Source organism: Marmota flaviventris, chromosome 6 (genome assembly GCF_047511675.1).
Source record: "Marmota flaviventris isolate mMarFla1 chromosome 6, mMarFla1.hap1, whole genome shotgun sequence".
Taxonomy (NCBI): Eukaryota; Metazoa; Chordata; class Mammalia; order Rodentia; family Sciuridae; genus Marmota; species Marmota flaviventris.
In genome coordinates, this window is record NC_092503.1 from 115870389 (window position 1) to 115896799 (window position 26411).

A 26411-nucleotide genomic window follows, 5' to 3' on the forward strand; every position below is an offset into this window, starting at 1 on the left:
TTTGGGAGGAGCGCTGTCCCCGCCGCTGCTCCGGGAGGGCTGGGTTGAGGCAGCGGAGACCCGGAGTGCCGGACTCGGGCGGCTGGAGCGGCGCCCCGGCTTGGCTACCGGAAGGGCGTGCGCCCCTGGGGCGCTTGGGGGCGCCTGAGGTCCCGAGGGGAGACAGGATGGGGAGAGGGGTGAACCGAGACTAGGCGGTGGCCTGGGGAGCTCCGGCAGAGGGGTCCTGCGGGCAAACCTGTTGGCAACCTGTGGGCCGCGGCAAGGGCATGAGCTCTAAGCGCGCCCTCTCCACCCGCGGTTCCGCCAGCTGCTCTGGCAGCGGCCCCCGCTCCTGGCTCCGGACGCGAGCCGAGGCCTGGGAAGGGGCTAGGGCTGGCCGAGGGTGGAGGGCACTCCCGAGCCGAGCGCACAGCCCTGCAGCCCTACAGCAGGCTGCCGGCTCTCGCGCCTGAAGGACCCTAGTGGCCGCAGAAACCCGGCCTTTCCCTCGGATCCCCCGGTTTCATTCCCGCCTCCCAAAAGTGCAAAACATTTATGAAGTGTGCAGTGTCCTGCTGGCTCGGGTCCCCGGAGCGAGCGGCCGTGCTTGCCCGCGAGCGTGCCGAGATCGCAGCATCCGGCTTGGGCAGCCAGGCTGGGTGTGCAAGGGCGGGCGAAGAGCGAGTGTGCGAGCGCGCGGCTGCAGAGCCCGCGCCGAAACCCACGTCCCTCCGCCACTGTCCTCGGGATAGATGGATCCATTTCTGCTTTCTGACATTTTCCTGCCGGGGGCTGGGGGGAAAGGGGCGGGGGGAGGGGGAGGGGAGAGAGAGAGAGAGAGAGAGAGAGAGAGAGAGAGAGAGAGAGAGAGAGAGAGAGAGAGAGAGAGAAGCAGGCAGTCTGCTTCCCCCAGCCCTGTTTTGTTTTCTCTAATTGGTCCTGGGGGAGGCGAGGAAATTGGACAGAGGCTGGGCCGGGCGAGCTGGGCTGCCTTTAATTGGCTCCTTTTTTTAACTGGAGGGGAATCAAACAGGAGAGCGAGCGACAAAGGGTGGGAGAGCGAGAGACCGAACGAGGAGACGCGGGGAGGAGGGAGGAGAGGGAGGGAGGGCGGGAGAGAGGGAGGCGGGGGGAGCGCGGAATGAAAAGCTCGGAGGGGCGAAAAAGCAGCACAGCGAAGCCCAAGTTGCCGAGCGAGCGGAGCGCTCCCGCGGCCCGGAGCCGAGCGGCCGCCGCGCCCCGCAGCCCGGCCCGGCCCCGCCCGATCAAGGCCCCCGCTGGCCGAGGCTGCCGGGCGGGGGCGGGGACGACCAACTTGGGGCGCGGCGCAGCCCCGCTCTCCCGAGAGCGCGGAGCCGGGGAGCGCCACCGACGCGGCCAGACGGCGGGAGCGGAGCGCGGCGAGCGGAGGCGGCCAGCTGCGCCCGCGCCGCAGCCCCGGCCTCGGCGAGGGCGCGAATATTTTTTCAAACGACTCAAACTTTCCTTCCTTCCCTGCTTTCTGGGGTCCCTCTTGCCTGGAATTGCTCTCCAGATTCCCGCGGGGCGCCTGGGCGCGATTCCTCCCTCGGGTGCCTCGGCGGCTCGGCTAACTTCGCGGACCCCAGGAGCCGAGTCGCTCTGCCAGTGGCCGAACCCAGCCCGCGCTGCTACCCCGCTCAAGAGGGCCAGGACTGAGGTTCCTTTGCAGCTGGCAGGTGCGCAGCCTGCCCCCTCAGGTCGGGCTGCTGAGCTCTCAGCACCGGGTGCAGGACTGGAGACAGCGAATTAAGCCCAGAGGAACCCGGGTCTCCCTGCCCCCGCTCCGCGGAGGGGCGTCCCCTGGGCGGGGAAACGACAAGTTTGTCAGTCGTCGGTGGCCTGTTGGAGCCAAGCGCCGCCGCAGCAGCGGAGAGGTCTTTGGAGCCCAGCACCCCCAGCGGACAGCCCTGGGGACCCGGGGCGGCTCGGCGACCCGGCTTCTTGGGCCGGGGCGCTGGCTGCTGCCCGGGCGCGCCAAGACACCCGGGGCTGGGCCAGCGCCCCCTGCGTCCCCATCAGTGCAGCGGCCCCACCGGAGAAACCCGGGTCGCCGCCGCCGTCACCGCCTACTCTTCAGTCCCCTGGTCGCCGCCCTCTCGGTCGCCTCTCAGGGAAAGAGGGGGACATAGGGGGTGTCGCGGGGCCCCGGCGGATGCGCCCCCCGCTGCCTCTCGGGCTGCGCCGCCTCGCGGGGATGAAGCACCGGCCGTGAAGATGGAGGTGACCTGCCTTCTACTTCTGGCGCTGATCCCCTTCCACTGCCGGGGACAAGGAGTCTACGGTAAGAGCCCGTGTCCCACTCCACGCTGGCTGAGCCCCGCGCGGAAACTTTGCAGGAGGCGCAAAGTGCGCGCTGCCGGGGTTTGGTGGAGACCTAGGCTCGGACTCTGGAGTGGATGCCCGCGTCTCCGCCCTCTCCTGGGCGCGAGGAGACCGAGCTAGCTGCTTTGGAGCATTGGGAATGGTCGTAGGGTCTGGCGTGAAGCTGGGGATGCCAGGAGGAAGTACTCACTTTCCCAAACCCTGCTAGGGGCGGGAGTGACTTGTGAACCCTTGAGAGAATCCAAAGGGCTCTGGAGACCCGAACAGACAGGGCTGGGGCGGCGACTTACACTGAGCCTCATCCTCTCCTGGCTCGGCTTCCTAAGTGGAAACGAGCGATGCAGGATCCGGAGTTGCGCGCTGCTTGCGGGCGAGCTGCTTGCCAGCGCCGCGGCCGGGCGGCGAGCTCGCCGCCTTCCCCGCAATCGCTGCGGCTTCGCTGCTTCTACTCGCTTCTTCCAGTCTGAGCGGATGCCGGCATCCCCTGCCTCTGGCGTCTACGGCCCTGGCATCCCTTCTCAGACCTCTCCTGAGCCAGTTCGGTCCCTGGCTTCCAGGAACAAAACCCCAGCCGCACCTTCCTTCCTCCTGCGAGCACACACAGACACATTCAGCCACCGTCCCCAGGAAACGCAAACACGGCACGCACCCATCAGGCGACGTGTCCAAACTCTGCCTCCTGTCACTCAGATTTGTTCTAGCGTACCCACGCCACGCTCAGAGAAGCAAGGGGAACTCCAGTTACCCCTTCTCCATTCCATATCGAGGGCTTTCCCAGGGAAGGCCCCAGGCTTGGGCATCACCCGTTCAGGGGTCTCCAGCCTGGAAAGTCCGTTTCCAGGGGCCATGGAGCTTTCTTGCCTTCTCCCGACTGTAGAAGGTCACTTTTTAATGATGTGTAGCTGGAGTGGGCAACATTCTCTCTTGTTCCGGGGCCCAGGGCCTAATTATTCCTGTTTAGATCTGGAGGAGTTTGACCTGTCCTGAGAAGGGTGGCAGGGGCAGTGTCCCCTAGATGCCAGCTTCAGGTGTTGGTGCTAAGTACTTCCTTCTGAAGTGGCCCTGCTCCATCTGCCTGTGCCTGTCAAGAGGAAGGGGTGTCCAGGAGATGGCATGCTCTTGGCCCTCCACAGAGTGCTGGCCTGGGCTTAATTCCTGGATGAGGCTGGGCCAGGCATCTGGCCAAACTCTGCTTCTTAATCAGTTTGTGTTTCCCTACTGCCCCCCCCCCCCCCCACCAAGGCTAGGAAAGGCAGGAGGGAGGAGGAAGGTTGCAGGGCCTGGGAGAGGCTGGGTATGCAGAGGAGGCTGCTGAGCAGGTCCTGAAGGCTTTGGCCTCCCTAGAATAGAGGAAGACACCAGTGGTCTAGGGGTTCCTCTTTCTTCTTTCTTCCCAAAGATTCCCTACAGCTCTACTGCCATCTTTGAGGTGCCCTAGGAAGGATGCTGCTGAGGCCTTTCCTTCCTCCTGTTCATATCCAGGCACTCAGGAATGTGCTGGAAAACCCTTCCTGGGTGCCGCTGTGCTCCACCCTGCCCCTCTGTGTGCCCTTGAGCAGACCTGCCACGTCCATCTCAGGGCCATTGTTCTCCTCCACCCTCTCCATCTTCTCCAACTTTCTCCAGGGCTGAACAAGGGCTCATCTTGAGGAGGCTCTTTGGGGCCTCAATCAAAAACCCCAGCAGTGGGGATTGGAGAACAAGGCAGTGGTCTCCGTAGACCCTTATTTCAGAGGACTTTGGGGCCAGCATTCGGCCACACGGTTACTGTCTCCTTTTCTCTCTTTATTTTCTCCTCTCCTTCATGTGCCCAGGTCCCAACTGCTCTCAGCAAAAATCAGAAAGAGGAGTGGGTGAGCTCGAGCCAACCAGGCTTCCCCACCTCTCCTGGGAGAACTGGGCTCTGGGGAAGGCTTGGCCGGCTGGGGAGTCACAGGGCGGAAAGTCTTCATTAGGTGGATGGAGACAGGGAAAGATGGAACAGGAGCCGGAGAGGGCAGCGAGACTCTGGGGTCCTGGTGGTGCCAGGAGCGCCCGCCAGGTGTGGCAGAAACATGCCCCTTTGAAGGGCTGGGACTGCTCTGAGAAGTAGATGGACAGGTGGGGTTCACTCCTCTGCCCCACTCCAGTTTGTCTCTACCCTCAAAGCAGATGAAGTGCTTCCGAAAGAGCCAGGGGAGCACATTGGGCCAGGGGTGGTACCTCCGGGGCCACCACTGCATCCAGTCCAGCGTGGGGCCTCGCGCACCGCAGGAGCTCCTTGGATATTTGTTGAATGAATGAATGAAGGGGCCGTGACTGGAGGAGATGGAAGAAATGCTTCTTGAAATGCTTGCTCCCCCAAAAGTCTGTCCAGGGCTTGGTTTCCCACAGGGCAGTGGGACTCATGTTGAGTCCTTAAGGCCTCGGAGTCCTAGGCTGGCAGTCGCAGAGGAGAGGAGACAATGGAAGCCCAGGGTTGCCTTGGCAGTGGGGAGGGAGGCAGGAGAAAAGTGTATACCTTGGGGAGGGAGCCCCAATCCCTGCCCTTCTGCCCCTAGGCCCGCGTGACTGGGGAAAGGACAGATTAATATGGAGGCTAAACTCTGGAGAGGAGGGTGAAGTAGCGCATGGGTAAACCAGCCTTTGGCCTGGGCTGTGGGTCTCCCTGCTGACACCAGCGGTAGGCAGGTGTCCAGGGCCCTAGGCCCTGTGCCTGCTGAGGTCCACCCACCTACTCCAAGGTCTGCTGTCTGCAGGGCTGGGGAGGCACTCTCAGCATGGCTAGGTGGCTTCACTCTTCTTTGGGACACAGATGCTACAGCAGTGCTGGGCCAGATGGTCCATTTGGAGCTGGTCCCCCTCCCTCCTCGCTTCCCAAGCTACTGGCCCAGTTTGTTGTCCTCGGTGGTGGATCCTGTAATCTGCTTTCTGGCAGGCCAGGGGGCTGGGCTGGCCGGGAGGCCCAGTTCTGGGGCAAAGACAGCAGCCAAGTGATGGGGAGGCCGGTCCTGTGCGTGGATAGTGTCAGAGAACACCCCCTTTTCTGTTCCGGCTTCTCCTCCTCCTCTCACAGGACACAGACTTCCAGCCAGGGGCAGGTCGGTGGGATTCCTCTCCCTTACAAAAACATAACAAACCCCTGGATTATTTAATATGCAGGAGTGGGAATTGACATTATCCTTAAGACAGGTTGTTTGCAACTTACTGGTGGAAGTCAAAATATTTCACCAAAGGTGTCATCAGAAACTACTATCCTATGCTAATTTTTGTGGGAACATGAAGACAGATGTTGAATAATTTGACAAGAGCAACATAGCTCACAGAATTATCACCAAGTCAGGTTTTTTCCCCTCCTCTGGGGAGTGTGGTGCAGGAATTTCAGGAAGTGAGCCTCCCCGGGCTGTCTTCTGGGAGCCCATCTGGGTGTGGGTACTTGGGATCTTTCACTAGTTTCTGCCCCCTGTCTCCCTCTCTGACTCTGCCCTAGAGAAAGCACCAAATCAGAAAGCTGGCAGATGAAGGCTCTGTGCTCCTGATGGACACTGCATGAGGGAGAGAAAGAATCTTGTGCGCAAATCCAGGCGGTTCTGTTTGCTTTGTGGGCTTTACCTGCCCTCCCCTTCCAAGTTGATGCCGCTTGGAGCCAGCCTGAGGGGTCCCCAGGCCGGGTGGTATCAGGCCAGAGAACCCCCCCACAGGCTCAAGATCAGCCGCATGTCCCTCCCTACAGAGCCGCCTGGGCATCTGTGCCTCCCTGACGTGCAGCGGCTCTAGGTGAGGAAGAGGAGGGTTCCAAGGGGTTTTTTAGGCAGGGGCCACGCTGGGGATATCCAAGGGCCTACGTGTAATTGGCCAGGCCTGGCTGTAAGCTGCTGGGGCCAGGGTGGCAAAGCCTCATTTAGAGCCTGGTATTAGCTCTGCTTTGCTGGAACATGGAGGAGCGGGCGGGGGGCTCCGTAGGGAGAGTGGAGGGAGCTAATCACAGCCACCAGGCCTGGCAAATGAATGATGCAGGAAATCAATACCTGGGGGCGGGAGTGGAAATCCGGGCAGTGGTAGCAGCCCTGGCTTCTCCCGCTGCCCAGGAGGCAGGGACAGGTCCGAGACGAGCGAGACAGGGACTGGAACGCGGAGGGGTTCCCGCGCAATAGGCACCCCGCCCCACTCCTGACTCTCACCTCCTGTTGCTGGGCTCAGGAAGGTTGGCCAGGGAGATACCCCACCCGGCGGGGGCGGGAGGCCTGGCGGTGGCACCTGTGCCTCCCAGGCCTGGAAGAGCCTCACCCCGCTCCCACCTGCCTCTAGACTCCCGAGAGCCTGAGTAGGTTCCCTGTGTGGGTGTGAGTGGAGAGTGGGTGCTGCCAGGGGCTCTGCCCTGGGCGGCGGGCGCTGCTGCTCCACATGTGGCCAGCAGGGGGCGGGCTTGGCCACCACATTGCTTCTGCCTTCCCTGGGCTCCTGTGGGCCTCACCCTCTCAGAGGCACCAGAGTTATTCTAATTCCACAGTCTGGGGCTTTAGGCGACTCCTTAGGACCTTCTAGAGCTCCAGGCCTTCCCCCAGCTCCCACACATTCACTCGAGTGTCCCAGGGCACCCGCCCATGACCAAAGCCACACTCCCTGCATTCTCAAATGGCCCGAGTGTTCCATGGGCCTGAACAGAGGTCTGTGGTGGGGCTCAGCCCAGCTTGGTGGGCTCTGCCCCAGTGAGGCTGGGTGTGCTTGGGGAACCGCATGACTTGTGCCCTCACAGAGCTGCCTCTTTAGGATCCTGAGGTATGGCCTGTCTTCTGCATCTTTGTCCCTAAATGTCACAAGACCCTGCTTTGCAGGTATGTGTCTGTGAGGAGCCCCTGTGGCATTTAAATGCTGATGTGGGAGGCGAGAGCCACACTTAGTTCAAAGGAGTGAATCTTTTTTTTTTTTCTTTTTTCAAACAATGAACTCTCCCTTTTTCTTAAGTCTATGAATAACACATGTTCTTTGCAAAACAATCAAAGAATACCAAAAAAGTATAAGAAAGTAAAGCTCATTGACATGCCACCAAGCATTCGTGATGATTCTTTTGGTCATCTTTTAGTGCTCAGAGGAAGGAACCTTTGGGGGAAGATCACTTGTTATGATAATTCCTTACCGTATGGAAGTACCTCCCGCCAAGCATTGTCTCAGCCTTTTGCCTTTGGTTCCAATGGCATTCTGAGAGGTCAGCACAGGGCGTCCTATTGTCTCCAGGTGAGGAAACTGAGATTCCAAGAATTTAAGTGAGCATGTGGTGTGGTGGCTCCAGCTTGTAATTCAAGCTACTTGGGAAGATGAGGCAGGAGGATTGCAAGTTTGGAGCCAGTTTTGAGGACTTAGCAACACCTTGTCTGAAAATGAACAAAAGTGCAGGACGGGCTAAAGCATTCAATCCCAAGTATTGCAACCATGAAAAAAAAAAATTAAGTGACCTGATCAAGATTAGTATTAGTAAGAAGTGGTCCCAAGACTGATCCCACTGGATCTCTGATTTGGGGGTCAGGAAAGCCACGCACTGTTCCTCTCACTCGCCCTTCATTAATATTTACTGAGTCCCTCCCTGAGCAAGACCCAGTTCTGGGCACTGTAGAGCTACTGAGATGAGTCGAGTGGGCCACAGGAGAATGTGGCCCCCAAAAGATCTTGGTAAATGCAGGTGGCAAGGGCAGTAGGGACTGAGGGAACCAGAAAGATAAAGAGTTCACCTCAAAGACCTTGGCAAACAGAAGTAAGGGCTGCAGAGCGCATCCCGGCTGGGGGGCACAGTGTGGCACCACATGGAGGCTAAAGACCCTGGGTGTGTGGAAGGATGGTCTCTCATTTGGGCTAGAGCCCAAGTTGAAATGGAATCAGGGCAGTTAGACTGGAAAAGAAAGGAAACCATCATCACCACCATCACCACCATCACCACCACCATCATCACCATCACCACCACTATCACCACCATCACCACATCATCATCACCACCACCATCATCACCATCATTACCACCATCGCCACCATTCCCATCACCACCATCACCATCATCATCACCATCGCCACCATCACCACCATCACCATCACCACCATCACCATTATCATCACCACCACCACCATCATCACCATCACCATCATCATCACCATCATCACCACCATCACCATCACCACCATCACCACCACCATCACCACCACTATCATCACTGCCATCATCACCACCATCATCACCGTCATCATCATCCTGCTGACAGTTCCTACAGCCTGAGGTGGTGAGCAAGCATGTGCTCTTTCAGTCCTCATTACAACCTCTTGAGGGGTTGGTTCATCAGTCCATTTTATAGATGAGAAAACTGAGGGCTCATAGAGATGGAGTCACTTGTCCACGTGGCAGACCCAGACCTGAGCCCAGAGCTAATGACAGCAAAGTCCATGCTTGGGGGGAAGGGTCTGGGATCCGGGGTTTGGGAGGAGCTGCCGGGCGGGTCAGCCGCAGGGAAACGTGGATGCAAGCCATATTTTGGGATGCAGAGCCACAGAGATGTGTGTTGGAGGAGGCTGTGCAGAAGACTGGCCAGGAGGCCTTGGGGCTGTTCAGACTGAGAGCTTGAGTCAGGGTAGTGGCTGATAATGGACACGAGGAGAGGGTTCAGGAACCACAGTCATCCCTTAAGGCACTGAGTTTCCTAGTGAGAGGGTCAGGCTTTACTCTCCTGGAGTTTCATTCCAGTTGAGGGGAGACAGGCAGGACTCACGTCAGTGAACAGGATATGTGTCTTATGGTAATGAGCACTTTGGACAAAGAAGTGGCAAACTGTGGTTTGAGTTTGTAAACCGCGGTCAGTGGCCTCCCTGAGGAGGTGCCACCAAAACAGAGATCTGAAGATACTAAGAGAAGAAGCCTCGTGGATGTCTCCAGAAGTATGTTCCGGTAGGAGAATAGCTGATGCAAAGGCCCTGGGATAGGAGCATGCCTGGCCTGTTTGAGTGGTAGTAAGGGGGCCAGAGCAGTTGGAGCAAGAGAGTGAGGGGGTGGGGAATTAGCAGGGCCAAGATGTCTGAATCCTCCAAGGCTATGTGAGGACTTTGGGCTTTATTTTAAGTGAGATGGATGCCCCAGGAAGGTTTTGAGCCAAAGAGGGACCTAAGTGAACACCTTCTTAGTAGAATTCCTCTGGCTGCCACACAGAGAATGGGCTGTCGAGGGCGAGGAAGGGAGCCCGTTAGGAGCTGCTGCGATGGACGAGAAAGGAGTTTGAACAATCCCGACGCCCTAGACCCTAGACGTGGTGGGAAAGCGCTCTCACAGTGGGAAGAGGTAGAACAAAGCCACCAAGTGGAGGGGTTGGGGGCAGTGATGCCCACGAGAGCCTGGACTTCCGGGTGGGGACTGATCCCAGCTCTGCCCTGCGCCAGCCGCGAGGGCCAGAGAGGTCACATCTGCTTTCCGGGCTGTGGCTTCTCCTTCGGTCAGAGGGGGTGGCCCTCCTGCCCCCTGGATTTCTGGGAAGCCTCCAGGGAGCCCGAGCGCAGAGCCCCGAGCTTAGCGCTTAGCGAGGCCTCCATAAGCACCTTCAATGAGAGCAAGTTGAATTGCGGGATTGTGGCCCTGGGACGTCGCAGGGAGCGTGGGCAGGTCAGGTGTGCGGGAGTGTCGGCTCAGGAGACAGAGGGACTGGATTTGCACATCTGGAGTCCTGTCCACAGAACACTGTGGTGGAGACCATGGGGTGGAGTGAAGTTGCCAGGGAAGGGGGTGGGGAGTGGGGGGGCCGAGGCCAGAGCCCTGGGGCACCAACATTGAGGGGGTGGGGGAGACAGAGTAGGTGGCATCAGGAGGAAAGAGGAGACCAGAGCAGGGACCCCAGAGTCGGGGCGGGGGGGGGGGGGTAGTGCATTGGAGGAAGGTGTGTCTGAGGGAGGGGAGGGGAGATGGATAAGAGAAGGTCAGCGGAGGTGATCCCAGTGGCTTGCAGGAGGCTGAGAAGGGAGGATGGAGAGTTCAAAGCCAGCCTCAGCAAAGGCAAGGTGCTCAGCAACTCAGGGAGGCCCTGTCTCTAAATAAAATACAAAAGAGGGCTGGGGGTGTGGTCAGTGGTTGAGCGCCCCTGAGTTCAATCCTGTACCCTCACACACACACACACACACACACACACACACAAAGAGAGGAGGTCAGCTAGGACAGGACGGGGGAGGGGGACATCAGAGTGGGGGAGGGGGCTCCTCACCGTTTCCCACATGGGCAGGAGTCCCCTGGATCTCATGAAAATGCAGATTGCGATTCAGTGGGGCTGGGGCCAGCACATTTCTTACCAAGTCCTGCTGCTGCCCTGGGTCGGCGCGGCCTGGCCAGGGTCTGAGGAGCGCAGGCTGCACTCAAGCTGCTTCTTGCCCAGGGCCTCCTCTCCAGGGCCCCGGATTCCCTCTGGCAATCAGCTGCAGGCGCGCCCACCTCCGGGAGAAGCCTGTGAGTGACACAGAGCACTTTGTAAACTCCGAGGTGAACCGTGGGGACTGTCTCACAGAGCAGAGGAGGCGGCAGGCAGATGGCAGGGAACCCTGGGTGTGGGTGGCACATAGGCGCAGGCAGGACTGGCTGCGCTTTGGGGGAACCTGGTGGTCCTGGGGGGGGGCGGGAGGGCAGAGCCCCCAGCTCTTGCCTGGGGGTGCGGGGCTGCAGGAGTGGGCGACCTCGTCAGGGGCCTGGCCTGGGCAGCTGGAGGGCGCTGCTTGGCTGGCTTTGAAGACGCCACCCCAGGCTCTTTTCCCGGTTCCCTTCTGCTCCCAGACACTCAGGCGAGATCCTTTGATTTTCTGGAGGACGGGAGGCTGTGCTGAGTGGCCCTCAGCCCTGGGTCTGCCGGGACCACCTGGAGAGCTTCTCCCACAACACAGCCCCCCGCCCACCCTCCTCATTCAGGCTCTGCAGGTGGCACCCAGGCAGCTGTGCAGGGGCACAGCTGGGGCACAGCCGGGCAGGTGGAGTGAGTCAGGCCACAGCTCCGTCTCCCTCCCTGGGCCATCTGAGGGCATGTCTGGGTTTTCCAGGTCACTGCTCAAGTTCAGATTCCAACCAAGCTCATCAGGACCCTGGGGTCTTTAAAAACCCACCTGTTGTCTAAACCCTGGGCGGAGAGACTTCCGACTCTAATGGTGTTCACCGGAAGCCCCAGGCCAGGGAGCTCAGGGGGAAGCCCCTGTCCCTGCTTTGAACTAAGGGACCTCGGTCCCAAACCTAGAGCGATTGGGAGATACCGCTGGGCGCAGGGCTTCCAAAGATTTTATTTTCTTGTTTATTTAATTGGGGGTGGAACCTAGAGGGGCTCTGCCACTCAGCTCACTGGAGCCTTTCCTTTTTGGGGGAGTGTGTGGCGCTGGGGGTTGAACCCAGGGCCTTGTGCCCGTGGCACTCTAGCAGCTGAGCTAGGTCCCCAACCCTGTAGCGTTTTTTCATGTTTTCTTTTGAGACAGGGTCTCGCCAAATTCTAAGACAGGCCTGGAGCTTGTGACCCTCCTGCCTCAGTCTCCTGAGTAGCTGGGTGACAGTTGTGTGCTGCCGCCCGGGCTCCCATTGATTTTCTTTCTTTTCTTTTTTTTGGTACTGGGGATAGAACCCAGGGGCGGTTAAGCACCGAGCCCCACCCCCAGCCCTTTTTACTACTTTATTTACAGACAGGGCCTCCCTGAGTTGCTTAGTGCCTCTCCGTTGCTGAGGCTGGCTTTGAACTCGAGATCCTCCTGCCTCAGCCTCCCAAGCCCCTGGGATTACGGCCTGTGCCGCCGCGTCTGGCTCCATTGATTTTTTAATAGGTCAATTCTGTTACCTTTCTGAAATGTGGCCCTTTTGTTTATTCTCTTTCCCGTCTGGTTGGGGATAAAGTGGAAATTTCAGAACTGATGCGTGCAGTAGCAATTCAGTGTATGTCAAGCAAATATGTATGAAATGTCTCCTGCGTATCTGGAAAGGTGGTAGGTGCCGGCGGCCGAGGTGATCACAGGTGAGGGCATTGCAGGTGGCCAGGAGGATGCAGGCTTTTCCCAAGTCCTCGCTGTCCAGGTGGAGACACCTCGGCTCAGGGCAAATGACTTGCCCCATTCCCTGCAGTTGGCAGGTGGTGGAACCAGGATTTGAGCTCAGCCTGCCCAGCACCAAGCCCGGCACCACACATTGCCCCAGTGTGAGGCTCCCGAGGACCCTGCCTGGCTGGTTTTTGTTCTCCAGATTGTGCTGTGGGGGATGAGTCAGCCCTTGGGTCCAGCATTCCCCAGGAATGACCTTCTGTGGCTGGAAGCAGAGGCCTGAGGCTAGAGGCTGAAACAATGTCAGCTGCCCTCCACTGCCCAGGGGTGGGCTAGCCCGGCTCCTCTCATCTTGCAGCCCCCCTTCCTGAGGCAGCGGTTCTCAAACCTGCCCACACATTAGAGTAATCTGGGAAGCACTAAAAAGTTGCCATGCCCAGATTGTACCTTATGCAATTATTTCGGAATGTTTAGGACAGGCAATCAGATACCAGCATTTTTTTTTTTTTAAGATAAAAAATCTCCAGGTGATTTCAGTGTGTAGCAAAGCTAGGCAAATCTTGCCTGAGAGCATTTTTTTCCCAAAGTCATTAAAGGGCTGCTGGGGCTCAGCCCTCAAGCCACATTCCAGGCAGGAAGAAGGGAGGAGCATTTAAAAGGATGGGCATTACTAAATAAGTTGGTTTCCTTTAAAGAGCTTTCTCAGAAGCCTCCTCCAGTGACTTCTGCTCACATCTCAATGGCCATTCTTGACTGGAAGGAGACTGAGAAATTGGTTTATACTTATATTTTTATTGATTGTTTTATGGCTTGAACCTGGGGACTTGTGGACAGATTTACATCCTCTTTTTTTGAGACAGGGTTTCACTAACTTGTGACCCTCCTGCCTCCGCCTCGCAAGAGCTGGCATTATAGGCATGTGCCACTGTGCCCCGCTAAATAGACTTTCATATGGGAGATTCTTGCCTAAGAAAAATATTGGGTTTCCTTTTTTTTTTTTTTGTCTTGGTACCAGGGATTGGATCCAGCAGTGCTTTACCACTGAGCCCCATCCCCAGCCCTTTTTATTTTTAATTTGAGACAAAGTCTTGCTAAGTTGCTGAGGCTGGCCTTGAACTTGTGATCCTCCTTCCTCAACCTCCGAGTCACTGGGATCAGAGCTGTGTGCCACCGTGCCTGGCTGATGCCTAGTTGGTAGGAAGGAGCGAGTGGTTTAGGAAGGTAAGGAGCGGACTGCCACAAACCCCCAGGCAGAGAGGGTGGCATTTTCCAAGGGGGAGGGATTTAGGGATATGAATGACGGTGGCCTCCCCCTCCTCCCACTTGGACAGTTTGGATCAGGTGGGGGTGGGGCTCTGGCTTCCCTGAAAATGGCCAGAAAGACCACTGGGGAGACTGAGTCCTGGAATGGGGAAGTGACTTGCTGTGGTCACCCAGATGTCCACCCTTAGCTGCCTGTCACCCGCTGGTTCTGACCCTGCTCTCCCTGCACCCCACTGCTGAGCTCACTTACGTGGCACTGGGTTCCACTGATGGGCACCTCTCTCCACTGGCCAGTGTCTCCCTCAGTACTAGCAGCAGCAGAACTCTGTGGACTGGGGAAAAGCAGGTCTTTTGGGAAGTTCTTCTCATAGTCTGACTTTATTTCAACTTGCTGTAACATAACCTCTTATCAAAAAGTTTCAGGAGCTGAGGCCCCCGAGCCAAACTTGAATATCTCCTTGACCCTGAGACTTTCTCCATCTTGGCGAAGACACTTCCTCAGCTATGAGAGGGATACTGGGAGGGTAAAGTGGGAAGGAAGCAGGATTCCAGTGGCCTTCTCTATTCGGGTTGGTTCTGGTGTTCAGTGAAATGCAGGGGGACCTTGGGGAGGTCAGCTTACCTTCTGCCAAAACGCATTAGCACACCGGGCAAGCTGGAGTCCTGTGCTGTGGCGAGGCCTGGCTCCTCTCCTTTCTGGAAGACCACAGGGTCGATGCAGAGAAGGCCGAGAAGGGAGGCTGTCCGCAGGTCAGCCAGGGGAAGCTCGCGTCCCAGTGGGTTGCTCTGAGGCCCTTCTCCCCGGGGCCCAGGCTGTTGATGGAAGAGTGGGCTCTCGGATCGCAGGTTCCAGGCAGGGAGGCTTCTGGGGCTGCTGGGTGGAGGAGGTGGAGCCGCACAGGGTACTTGACATGCCTGGGGGAGGTTGCGGGCATCCGTGGGCTCTGATTTGTGGCCTTGTGAGGTTGAGCAGTGCCCACCAGGGACACTCCCAATGCACTTGGATCGTGGTCTCAGCAGCATCCCCTGAGCTGGGAAGTGGAGTACACGGGGTTTATTTGGGAGATAAATCCAGAAAGCGTGGAGGAGGAGCAGGGAGAGAGGGGGGGAGCTGAGGGAACCCACTAAAGGTGCCTGTCAAGCCAGTGACTGCCACGTCCCCTGGGGAGCTCCGGGACACTGAAACACACACTTGGGTGGCATCCCGGGTGGGCGAGGCACTGGCTGCGGGCTGTTCCTGGGAGGTCAGTCCCCCACCCCCCTAGTCCTTTGCACACTAGGAACATAAGCTCCAGTGGCCAGAGGTGGCCCCTGGTGGTTGAGGTGGGCAGTGGCCCTGCAGGGCTCGGGGAGGGGCGCCAACAGCCCTGCTCTCTCTGGAGGAGCCTCTGAGGCCCTGTCGGCAGGCCCAGGCGGCCTGGCCGGGTTCTTTCTTCCTTAGGTTTTCTGGGTTGTGTGTGTTGACCCGAATTTCCAGCTGAGAACCCTCCCCTGTGGCCACCCGACCCGTAAGCTGCTCATTTACTTCCTGTGACCAGAGCCCCCGCCTGTCGATGTCCCCAAGACTTTCCTGATAGAAGTCCAGATCTCTGAAGGATTGAGGGGCCTCGTGGTGGCAGAAGGCAAGGCTGGGGATCAATGAGGACAGACCAGCACTCTGAGGGTCCTCGAGGAATTCCCAGCCAGGGTGGAGGCGGGCACAGTCTCTGGCCCTGGGAGACCAGGCCTCCTCTCTGCAGAGCCTGAGGGGGGGCGGGGGCGGGTAAGAGGAGAGTAATGAGGTCGCTGCAGCTGTCCCGTCCCTCTCCAGGGACCAAGCCTTGCCCCATGGGCCATGACGGGGCTAGTCTGCACCTCTAAATGTCCATGGGCCTGTGAGTCCATCTCGAGTCGCACCTTCATCTGTTTATTTTTGGTACCAGGGATGGAGCCACGGAGCCACATCCCAGCCCTGTTTACGTTTTATCTGAAACAGGGTCTCGCTAAGTTGCTGAGGGCCTTGCTAAGTTGCTGAGGCTGGCTTTGAACTCAGATCCTCCTGCCGGAAGGAGCTCACTGCTGTGGGATGTCCTGGTGTCCTGGGAGCACCGACACCCCGTTGCTGGCTCCCCCCCACCCCGTGCTTTCTGGGGGCCCAGGGAGCAGGACTGCGAGTCCAGCGAGGGCTGGTCGGCTGCACCGTTCCCTCCTTCTGCTGGAGGGTGGGTGCGGGGTGGTGGGGGAGACCCTTGGCGTGACATAAACTGCTCTCAGGGGTACCTCTGTCCCTGTGGGTCTCTTTGGGGGCTTCTCTGGTCCACCTTCATCCCACTGCCCCTCCACCCAGCTCCTGGTTGCTGTTGCCTTAGTTCCTGGGCGGGGGGCGGGGCACAGGCCTCCAGCACCCTGGGGACGGGGGTGTCCCTCGGTCAGTCCAGTGCTTATGTCCAGTCTGGGGGTGGCTGCCCTCCAGCCCTTGCAGGAGACCTGAAGTGGGGGGCAGGGGCAGGCCGAGGCTGGCCTGGAGCTCTGGCTAATTTCCCGGGCCTCGATCGATCCCGCAGCTTCTCCTGAGTCTATTAGCAGTCGGCAAGTGAAAATATCCCCCATCGCGAGCCCTGACCTGAGACAGGGAGGAATCCATAGCAATTTGTTCAAACAGAGGAGAGCGTTTCCCTCTGATTTGTATTCCAATTTATTCCAGGCAGGAAGGGGGTCAGGGTGGGAGGGCAGATCCTGGCGTGGCCAGAGCCGGGCTCGGGCCGCCCCCTCAGCCCTCCGTGCCAGCCAGGGTGGCAGCTGGTGCTGCCATGGTTCCTGGGGGGCCAGGAGGGGCGGCGGGGGGCCGGGGAGCCTGCCAGCCTTCCCAGCAGGCTCTGCTTGGCTGGGGAGCTCAGTTGTGGATTTGATCTTCACAAAACACAAAGCCACCCGCTCGGGGCCTCTCTCCCGGGCACTGGGCCTGTGCCAGGCGTGCGCTCACCCGCGGTGACTGTGCCAGGCGGGGGGCTGGGCCCGGGGTGGCAGTGGCCCCAGCTGGGCCCAGGTCGGGTGCTCACTCTCCTGAGGCCCTCCCTGACGGGTCCAGCAGGAACGAAGCTCTGGGCTCCGAGGGGAGGGGCCGCCTCTGAGAAGCCCAGGTGCCTCTTCCCGGGACTCGCGGGGCCCTCTCCAGCAAGCCCTTTCCAGAACCCCTACAATAAGGCTGCTCCGGGTGACACTTATTAAGTACCTACTGTTTCCTGGGCACTGGGCTGGTGCTGCCAATGGGGTTTCTGCAGGGTCCTGGCCTCCTCCTCTGCCTCCGTTTCCTCATCTGTGCTCCCCTCCCCCCTGCGCCCCCCCCATGCCTCTGCTCAGTTCTCATTTCTTCCTGGGGGCCTCCTGGTCATCGAGGGTCCCAGGGCTGGTGCCTCTGAAGCCCCCAAACTTCCTCTGGCCCCATCACGCCCCAGGGCCCGGGTCTCCCAGGGGTGGTGCCCTGGCAACCAGGGAGGAGGACCCTGGGGTCCTGCCCAGCCCCCACGTCCGGGCCTCCACTGTTCCCTCCCCTCTGCGTCAGGGGAGGGACCCGAGAAGCTCTTCACACCCAGCGAGGTGCCAGCGGCTGGCAGCTCCGAGGTCAGCTGCCGCACATGACTCCCAGGCCCATGACACCCCGAGTCTAACTGCAGAATCACGTAGCTAACTATATCCGAGTCGGGGCTTCATCACTGTGTCGCTGGGGTCGGGGTGGGGCGGGGGGCGCAGGTCTGAGTTCGAGTTCTGCCCCAGCACATGCTGGCTGTGTGGCCTGGGCAGGTTCAGGCCTGTGCCACCAGGGGACAGGGCTCATGGTCGCGCCTTCCCCAGAGGGCTCTGGTGCAAAGGGGCGAAGGGGCGAGTGGGTCCTGCTCCCAGCCCAGGGCCTGCTGTCGGAGGACCCTGCTATGCCGCACCAGCCAGGGTGTGGGTAGCTGTCGCTATTGCTGCAGTCACATAGGCTCCCACCAGGACAGTGGCGTGGGAGGCTCTGTGTACAGGCAAGGGACACAATATTGGGAGGAAGAGGCGATGAGATGAGGCCCAGGCTCCGGCCAGGAGAAGGCGTGGGAAGCCAGAGTGCTCCCTGCTGGCTCCGTCCTCACCCACCCTCCACTGCCACCCCCTCGGCCCACTCTAGACCTCACTGTCCTCCCAAGAGGCAGCAGCCTCCTCCTGGTCCAAAGCCTCCCTCCTCCAGAGGCCTCTGACCCGGGAGCCTCCTAAGGGCCATGACTTTGCTGTCCCTGGCTGTGATGGGACTCCCATCCCCTGGCCTCCCCCGACCCACGCCCTTCACTTTTCTCCCTGGCCTCCCGGATCTCAAGTCGCTGACCAATTGTTCAGCATTATAGTCGGATCCCATGGTGCAGGCCACTCGTGTGGGTTTAAAATTTTAACCAAAAAAGGAGAGGAAACCCTTCAGTGATGGAGGGAAAAACAAGAGAGCGAGAGAGTGAGAGAGCGAGAGAGAGAGAGAGAATGCTTTAGCAGGAGGACAGGTACTGCATCTCCTGTTTATAAATATACCTGATGCTAAGAGAAAATATATTCCCAAAGTTCCTAAACTGATTCTTGGAAAAAAATTGTTCTTCCCTTTCCAGGATTTAACATATTCTCCCTCCCGGGGGCGTCTCTATTTGAAGGGACACAGAAAGAGAATGAAAACAACTAATGTTCATGAGCGTTATGGACGCCCAGAGCAGAGGAGGGATTGAGAACAACAGAGGTGGGCACAGGTGGGCTGTCTGAAGTGGGGTGGCCAAGGGAAGGCAGAAGGGAAGGAGGGGACAAGCTCTGGAGAGCTGGAGAGAGCCGTCCAGGCAGGAGAGCTGCCGGTGCAAAGGCCCTGAGGTAGGCTTGGCCTGCTTAAAGGAGGGCAAAGAGAGGAGTGTGGTTGGAGGGGGAGGGCAGCAGAGGGCAGAGGCAGGACAGGCTATTTATTTTATTTTTTAGTTGTCGTTGGACACAATACCTTTATTTTATTTATTTATTTTTATGTGGTGCTGAGGATCGAACCCAGCGCCTTGCATGGGCCAAGTGTGTGCTCTACCGCTGAGCTGCAACCCCAGTCCCCCTGGACAGGCTAGTTAAAAAGTGTCGGTGTTGACTCCAAGTCAGACGGGAGCCACAGCACGGTTTTGTGCCCAGAAGAGGAGGACCAGACCTGGTGTTGGGATCCTTCTGCCTCTGCCTGTCAGGCTGTACCAGGCCAGGCAGGAAGCAGGGTAGGATTCTCAAGAGCTGCAGGAGGTGACCAAGACAGGGTGGCCTTGCAATGGGGGGACTGGGGCTCAGTCCTGAAGGTAAAGCTGACAGGCCTCGCTGGAAAAGAGGACATGGGGTGTGGGAGGGGAGGACGTGGGGAGGGAGTCCCAGATTTCTGCTCACCGCTGGTGTGTGGGGGTGAGGGGTGGCTCCAGGGACTTAGGGGGCAGGAAGGGCGGTTGCCAGAGGTCAATGGATAGAGGGGAGCATAAAGCTAATCGGGGTCTTACATTTCCACTGCCTGGGTTTGAAACCTCAGAGCTACCCTCCTGCCGCCCCTGGGTTGGGTTGAAGATCCGGCTTGCAGGATCCTGCGGGACCCTGTGGGACCCTGTGGGACCCGTGGCCCTCCATCTGCAGAGCAGCCTTAAGAAGATTCTGGCCGCCAGGTTGCCGTACCCCCAAGCCCACCCCACAGCTGGTGGGGTGCTTCCCGGAGCTGTAGCCGGGCTCGGGAACCCATAGTCACCTGGGGCAGGGGGATTGGAGTGACGCTGGCCGTGGGAGACCCCCCTGAAATGCTGTCTGTCCCGTCCTCTTCCATCCTGGGTCAAAGTCCCCGCCTGGTCCCAACTGCGAGATTCATTTTGCCTTCAGGGTGGATGTTGTTATTATAATCCACTTAAACAACTTCACGGGAAAAAAAATCAACCTGAGGGTCCCCAAATGTTGACCATTCACCCTCAGCCCCCTGCCGGGCGGCCCATGTATATTTTCATAGCAGTGAGCAGTGGTCCCTTCTGCTCCCAGGGCTGGCTTTATCTCCTATCATGTCTCCGCCCATTGACCGAGTCCTCAGACCTGTCCCTTTAAGGGCCACGGGACACCCCTTCACTGGTGTTTGGGCCACCATTCCTCTGTGGCTGGGCATCTGGGTAGGGGCCAGTTCCCTTTCATTTAAATAGCTTGGTGGCAAATATCCTGGTGTGAGTGACTGTTTTCTTTTAAATTATTTCCTTGGGGCCGATTCCCCAAAGTGACATTGCCTGATAGGCCACGGGATGGGGCTGTTTTACGGTCCTCATTTTGTGCTACAGGGTGGTGCCCCCAGGAGTGTGAGCGGGCTTGGCACCAGCCCAGCCACAGGGCGTTGATCGTAAGTTTGCACTGGTTTCAGGGGAGCGTGCTGATTCACTTCTTTTACCGTTTTTTTTTTTTTTTTTTGGTACTGGGGATGAACTCAGGGGCACTCGACCACTGAGCCACATCCCAGCCCTATTTTTGTATTTTATTTAGAGACAGGGGCTCACTGAGTTGCTTAGGGCCTCCCTAAGTTGCTGAGGCTGGCTTTGAACTCAAGATCCTCCTGTCTCAGCCTCCAGAGCTGCTGGGATTACAAGTGTGCGCCACTGCGCCTGGCAGTGATTCACTTTTTAATTTCTAATTTTCACTTCCTGAAGCCACAACTGTGTCTTTCAGCACCTAATCAGATGACTTTATCTGTGCAGAACTGGATGGTGTACGGGACACTTTCTTACATGTCCTCCCACCCAAGAGGACATGGTGAGCCACTATCATTGGCCTCCATGTTATATGGGGAAATGGAGTTTAGTCAAGTCCACAGCTGGAGTGGAGCCTCCGCTGCATAGAAAGGACTCCCACCCACCTACCACCATCCTGCTCCTCTTTTTAAAATATCTTTTTAGATATACATGACAGTAGAACGTATGTTGACACATTATACACGCATGGAGGTAACTGCCCATTCTTGTAGCTGTACGTGATGTGGAGTTACACATATGAACACAGGAAGGTTACATCCCAGTCATTCTCCTGTCTTTCCCGTCCCCATCCTCTCCCTCTTCCCCCAACTCTGCCCTGTCCCATCCGGGGAACATCCCCTCCTCCCTCCCCAATGCTTACCGTGAGTCAGCATCCACGTATCAGAGAGAACATTCGGCCTTTGGCTTTTGGGGACTGGCTTATTTCACTTAGCATGATAGTCTGCAGATCCATCCATTTACCAGCAAATGCCATGATTTCATTCTTCTTTATGGCTGAGTAATAGGCCATTGTGTATTTGTACCACATTTTCTTTATCCACTCAACTGCTGAAGGGCACCTGGGTTGGTTCCATAGCTTAGCTGTTGTGAACTGAGATGCTGTGAACATTGACACCATCCGGTTCTTATCTGAGGGCTCGAGATCCCCTCATGCCCGCATTTGCCCCAGTCTAGTGTCCAGACCACATTGTCCCCCCATGGAGGCCCGAGCCTGGAACCTGGCTTGGGCCTCAACTCCATTGGGCTTCAACAGAACTGTGTTTTATCACTTTGCTGCCCTGGGTTTGGGGTTGTGGCCGGGGGCTTCAGGGGCTCCTGGCTTCAGTAAAGCCACTGCTCCCTCACTCTCTGGCCCAGGACTGGCCCAGGCTGTGCACTTGAGGCTGGAGGGGTCCTAGGGCAGGGTCACTCACGGGGCTGTCAGGCTCTACTTTGGACTGGGTGGACCTTCTTGGTTCAGGCGTACCTGGAGGTTTGAGTCTGGCTGTTCCTCCCTCTGTCTGCAGGTCTGGAGTCGCGCTGGGCAGCTTGCACTGTGCCCATCACCACCCCATTCTCAGTGTGTGGAGCACACAATAGGGAGCCCTCCTGTGCCCATTTTACAGTCAGGAAACTGAGGCTCCAGACTAAAGGGTAAATGATTTGCCCCAGGTCACATAGCAATGGCTGCCTGGAGGAGCACCCTGCACTAGTGCCCGTCACCTGCAGTCCTGCGCCTCCCGCGGGCTTGGTTCATCCCAGCCCAGCCGCTGCGGATTCTATCATTTTAATGTATTTGCACGGGCTCAGATTTATATTTGTCTAGAGGCCACACAGTGATGGACAGGCTGCTGGGGCTGGTGGCCTGGACCCAGGCGAGACAATTTTAGGAGTGTCTCTGTCTATGGGCCCCGCATCCCTGGGTTCAGGTCCTGGGTTCCTGCCCCGATGGGTGGTGGCCTCTCTGTCCCACTGTCAACTTTCCTTCCAGTGATTTCCACCTCATGCTGGCTCTGGGGACTCTACCCTTTGGGCGTCCTTCCAAAGCAGGCTTTGTTTCCAACCTGTCCTCTTGTTGGACTTTGAACAGGTTCCCAAAGGGCCCCGGGCTCTATTATCAAGTGGAAGTGGGACTGGAACGTACAGAGCCCCGCCAGGCGCTCAGCAGAGTGTCCTGCACCCCACCTGCCGCACCTTGTTCACTCCTACAGCAACGGGGGAGTCGTTCCCAGCAGAGCGGATGCAGGCTGTCCCCGTCTGGCAGCTGAAGGAGGTCGAACAGTTTGCCCAAGGCCCCGGGGCCCTTCAGCAGGAGGCAGTGTCCTCCCTCCTGCCTCCTCGCCACACCCCCCAGCTGCCCTCCGTCTTCGAGGCGCAGCCTTCCATCTGCCTTTTCGCTCTCTCCCCGTGAGCGTCCCCTCTGTACCGCCTACAGCTGCCATTGTCCCCCCATTGAGAGTTTGATCCTGGTGTCCCCCCGCCCACCAGAGAGAAAGTCCCTTTATACTTTTCCTCGGGGGACCTCCAAGCCCTCATTTAAGGGCTTTCCTGGTGGCCTGTCTGGACACCCCAGGCTCCAAAGCAGGTGTGCAGATGAGCCTGGCGCTGACCCTCTGAGATCCTGAGCCTCACCTGGCACCTCTGTCCCTGGGTGTCCTCCGCTGAGGCCAGGGGTGGGCGTGGCCTCCACTGCCAGCCTAGCCGGGATGTCAAGGTGCTGGCTGCTTCCGGAAGCTTCGGGCTCTGCAGCCGTCAGTTCTGCAGACAGAACCAGGCCCTGCAAGCCGCAGCGGGCGGCCCCTGACGGTGGGAGCGGCGCTGGTTTTTATGCTCCGTGATGGCGACGGGTGGCAGCCTGCGCACTGATCCTTTCATCTGTGGCTGCTTGCCACGCTCAGTGACAGCGCCCTCGTGCCCAGAGGTCAGAGATACATGTACTTGGGTTGCGGACAGATTTTTTTTTTTCTTTTTTGCAGCCAAAAGGGAGGTCGGCTGCATATGGGTTTGGTTTGATCAGCAAAAAAAAGTCCTTGTCGCACCGTGGGGACGTTAGCCTGGTCTGCAGCCGGGGAGGGCGGAGGCTGCTCATGGAGGATGGCTGTGTCTCCTCGGCTCTGCGTCCTAACACCGAGCACAGGAGATTTCGCATACTAGGTGCTCAGGAAATGGTAGAGAACAAATCAATGAATCAATGGCAGATTAAGAGGTGATTGTGTGAGGCCCTGAAGGCCTGGGAAGGCAGGAAGGCAAAGAGTGGCCTGGTCATGGGTCTGACCACCTGGAAGTGATCAACCAGAGGCCAAAAGTCGGCTGCTCCTGCCCCTCAAGGTGACCTGCACTGGGCGAGGCCGGAGGAGAGGGTGTGGGCCGGTGGGGCTGCTTCCCTTGGCCTCCACACAGAGGCTGGAAGCCTCCCCAGACCCTGAGGGCTCCTGAGAAGTCCCTGGCCCACTCCTGGCCGGAGACAGAACAGTGTCAGGCAGGCAGCTCTGGGGGACATCTGGGCTGCACAAAGGGCAGAGTGACCCTCTGCAGAGAGCCCAGGAGGGCAGGGTAACTTCCCCCAGGGGCCCAGGATCCAGGACCTGTGGGCCTCAGGAGAGGCTGGAGCCTCACTCCTGGCAGGAGGCCCAGGCTGAGCAGGCCCAGCGCCTGCCTGGGAAAGCCTCCTCCCAAGCCCCCGGCCGCCATTCTCTGAGCAGCTAATTAAAACAGAAAAAGCCTGTTAATATTTCAGCACTGTTAACTCCGCTAAATTATTAAGTGTCCATTTGCATTTCACGCATAAAAGGATCGATCAACATGTGCGTACCAGAGCTGGGAGGGTAGGAGGTGTCCCCAAGAGGGACGGTGCATGCTGCCTGGGACCGGCCCCAGGTGGAGATGTGGCCTGAGCCCTGAGCCCTGAGCCCTCTGTCCTCAGCACTGGGTGGGGCACTGGGCACATGCAGATGCACGGGGTGGGGTTAGTGTGGAAGTTGGGAAGTGAGATGGACTCTGGCTCAGGGGGTGTCCTAGGACAGCTTCCTTAACCTCGCAGAGCCACAGCTTCTCCTTTGAAAAATGGAATCAATACCAGGCTTGTTATGGGCGATAATGAGATAATAGGTACAAAGTGCTCAGTCCAATGCTGGAACAGAGTAAATGCTCAGTAAACAGTAGTAGTTATGGCCATTGTCATATTATGGGACTGGGGTATGGGTGACCAACCCAGGTCTCTGGCTCACAGTGAACCCGTATGCCTCTCAGTAGGCCATTATGTTTTGGTGCTGGGGACCAAACCCAGGACCTCACGCAGGCCAAGCCTGTGCTGCACCTTGAGCCACAGCCCGGCCCTTCAGCGGGGCTGTATAGGTTTCATTCTCATCCAGCTCTTCTAGACTATGCCTCCTTGGCACAGGGCCCGAGTGCCACAGCCCCCTGTTACCTGGGCAGCAGGGTTGGCAGGTTTGTTGAATGACTATCTGATGGAAGCCAGGACCAAGATACAGACCCTGGTTCTGTACTGCCTTGCCCAGAACACGCTCGACACATGGGGAGGTGGTTGGGTTGTCGGCACCTGCTCTGCCCTCTGTGGGCGGGAGGAACCAGCTCAGGTAGAGAGGTCTCGCCTGTGTGCATCCTGAGGGTCCGTGGTTCCCCTCTGGGCCTGTGGGTGTGGGCAGACCCCACCCCGCTCACACATTTGGGGTGCGTACATATCTGGAGGGGAAGGAGTGAGCTGATAGGCCAGAGGCACCCTACCTTGGCTGTTCTCGCTATGACACTGCCCCATGGTGACATCTCTCTTGCCACTTAACAAGAAGGATGTCCCACAGAAGGAGCAGGTTACACAACCCCAAATTAGTTTTTGGTTTTTGGTGTTATTTTTGATACAAGGGATTGAACCCAGGGATGCTTAACCACCGAGCTACATCCTCAGCCCTTTTTTATATTTTATTAGAGGCAGGGTCTCACTGAGTTGCTTAGGGCCTTGCTGGCGTTGAACTCAGGGTCCTCCTGCCTCAGCCTCCTGAGCCGCTGGGATTACAGGTGTGCACCACGGTGCCTGGCCCAAAGTAGTTTTGTAGGAAGCCTTAGATCTGCATCTTTTCACTTGTTTTCCCTCTGTCTCTCTAGATGTCAAGAGATATTCTGTGAAGAAAGGGTTTATGGTCAAATAAAAAAACAAATTTGGAAAGCATTGGATGGATAAAACTGAGTTCTTTGGGTGTATTTACTGCAGAACTTATCAAAGCCTTTAACCATAAAGTCTCTCTGGCAGAGAGAGACAGACAGATAGGCAGACAACATTTAGCATCTTTATTTGGCAGTGAAAATCTTCTGCTATGGGTTATCAAGGAATGCTGTAGGGGACACACTTTTCTTTTTCATGGAAGTTTGTCCACACAGCTCAGGAGAGCGGGGTAGCAAAGTCTTACAGACCAGAGGCAGGGGAATATACCTGGTTCCAAAGTCCCATTCAATTTTCTCTCCTCCAATGTGTGGGCAGAGATCAAATCCAACCCTGCCTTGAAATTCCTGGGGAGCTTCTTCCAGATTCAAACCCTGGGCGCCCACCATGAGCCAGGGCCTGGGAATCTGCAGTTTAACAGCTCCCTGGGGTCAGGGGACTGGGGCAGTCAGCAGAGCCCCGGGCTTCAAGGTGGAAGGCCTGGGTTCAAGTTCAGCTCTGTTATGGCCACCGTGAGTGACTTGGACAGGGCCTTTCCTCCTTGGCTGAGGAGACTCAATATCACTGGCCCTTTGTGCCCCTCAGAACTGAAGGAGGAGCTTGGGAATATGCAGGAGACCCCAGGACCCTGCGGCCCTGCAGCATCTGGGGCAGACAAAGCACGGGCCTGTAGGCTCCCGGGGAGGCGGGCTCTGGCAGGGAGCTCGGGTTCATCCAGAGAATGATGTCTCAACTCTGTTCTGGAAAGTTCACATGAGTTTACTTCTGTGTTCTTCCTGACAGCCCCCGAGAAATGGGAAAACTTGGGGTGTGTTTACTGCAGGACTTATCAGAGCCTTTAACAATATCCTCTGTGGGCCGAGTCTGTCTGCAGAGAGAACATTTAACATCTTTATTTTGCAATGAAAATCTTCTGCAGTGGGTCATCAGGGAATGTTTTAGGGTACCTCTTTAAGGCAGAAGCAGCTTGCTGAAAGCCACACATTAAGTGTGAAAGAGAGGGGCTGCTCAGGAGAGGGATTTGCTGCTCCCCACCCATTTTTCAGCCCCTGCGAAGCTCTCCTTGCCCTCAGCATGCACTTTGAGTGCATTCAAAACCATCCCTACAGTCCAATGCCTGCTCTGAGCATCTCCACCCTGGGATGGAAGGAGGCCATCGCAGGCTGCCTCCTGTCCCCATCTCTTGCTCCTTCTTAACCCCTTTTGGGGGCTGTCACTTAGGAAGGGACACAGACTGTTTGGCCCAATGTTTTACGCAGATTGCATTAAGCCCTCACACCAGCCCTGGGAGAAGCCACCGTTGTTCTCAGTTTACAAATGAAGAGGCTGAGGCTCAGAGAGGTTAAGGACCTTGCCCAGTGCCATCCAGCTAGTGGGCCGCAGAGCTGGAAATGAGTCCTGGGTTC

General features: G+C 57.8%; 1 protein-coding gene across 1 annotated transcript in view; it reads left to right on the forward strand.

Moving 5' to 3' along the window:
- Nucleotides 1-2211: 2211 nt before the first annotated feature.
- Nucleotides 2212-26411, forward strand: part of Mdga1 (MAM domain containing glycosylphosphatidylinositol anchor 1) — a 52255-nt gene continuing 28055 nt past the window's right edge. Inside the window, exon 1 of the mRNA XM_027943731.2 lies at nt 2212-2284. Coding sequence (XP_027799532.1) covers nt 2218-2284 — 67 coding nt within the window. The 5' untranslated portion in view covers nt 2212-2217. The remainder of the gene's footprint in view (nt 2285-26411) is intronic.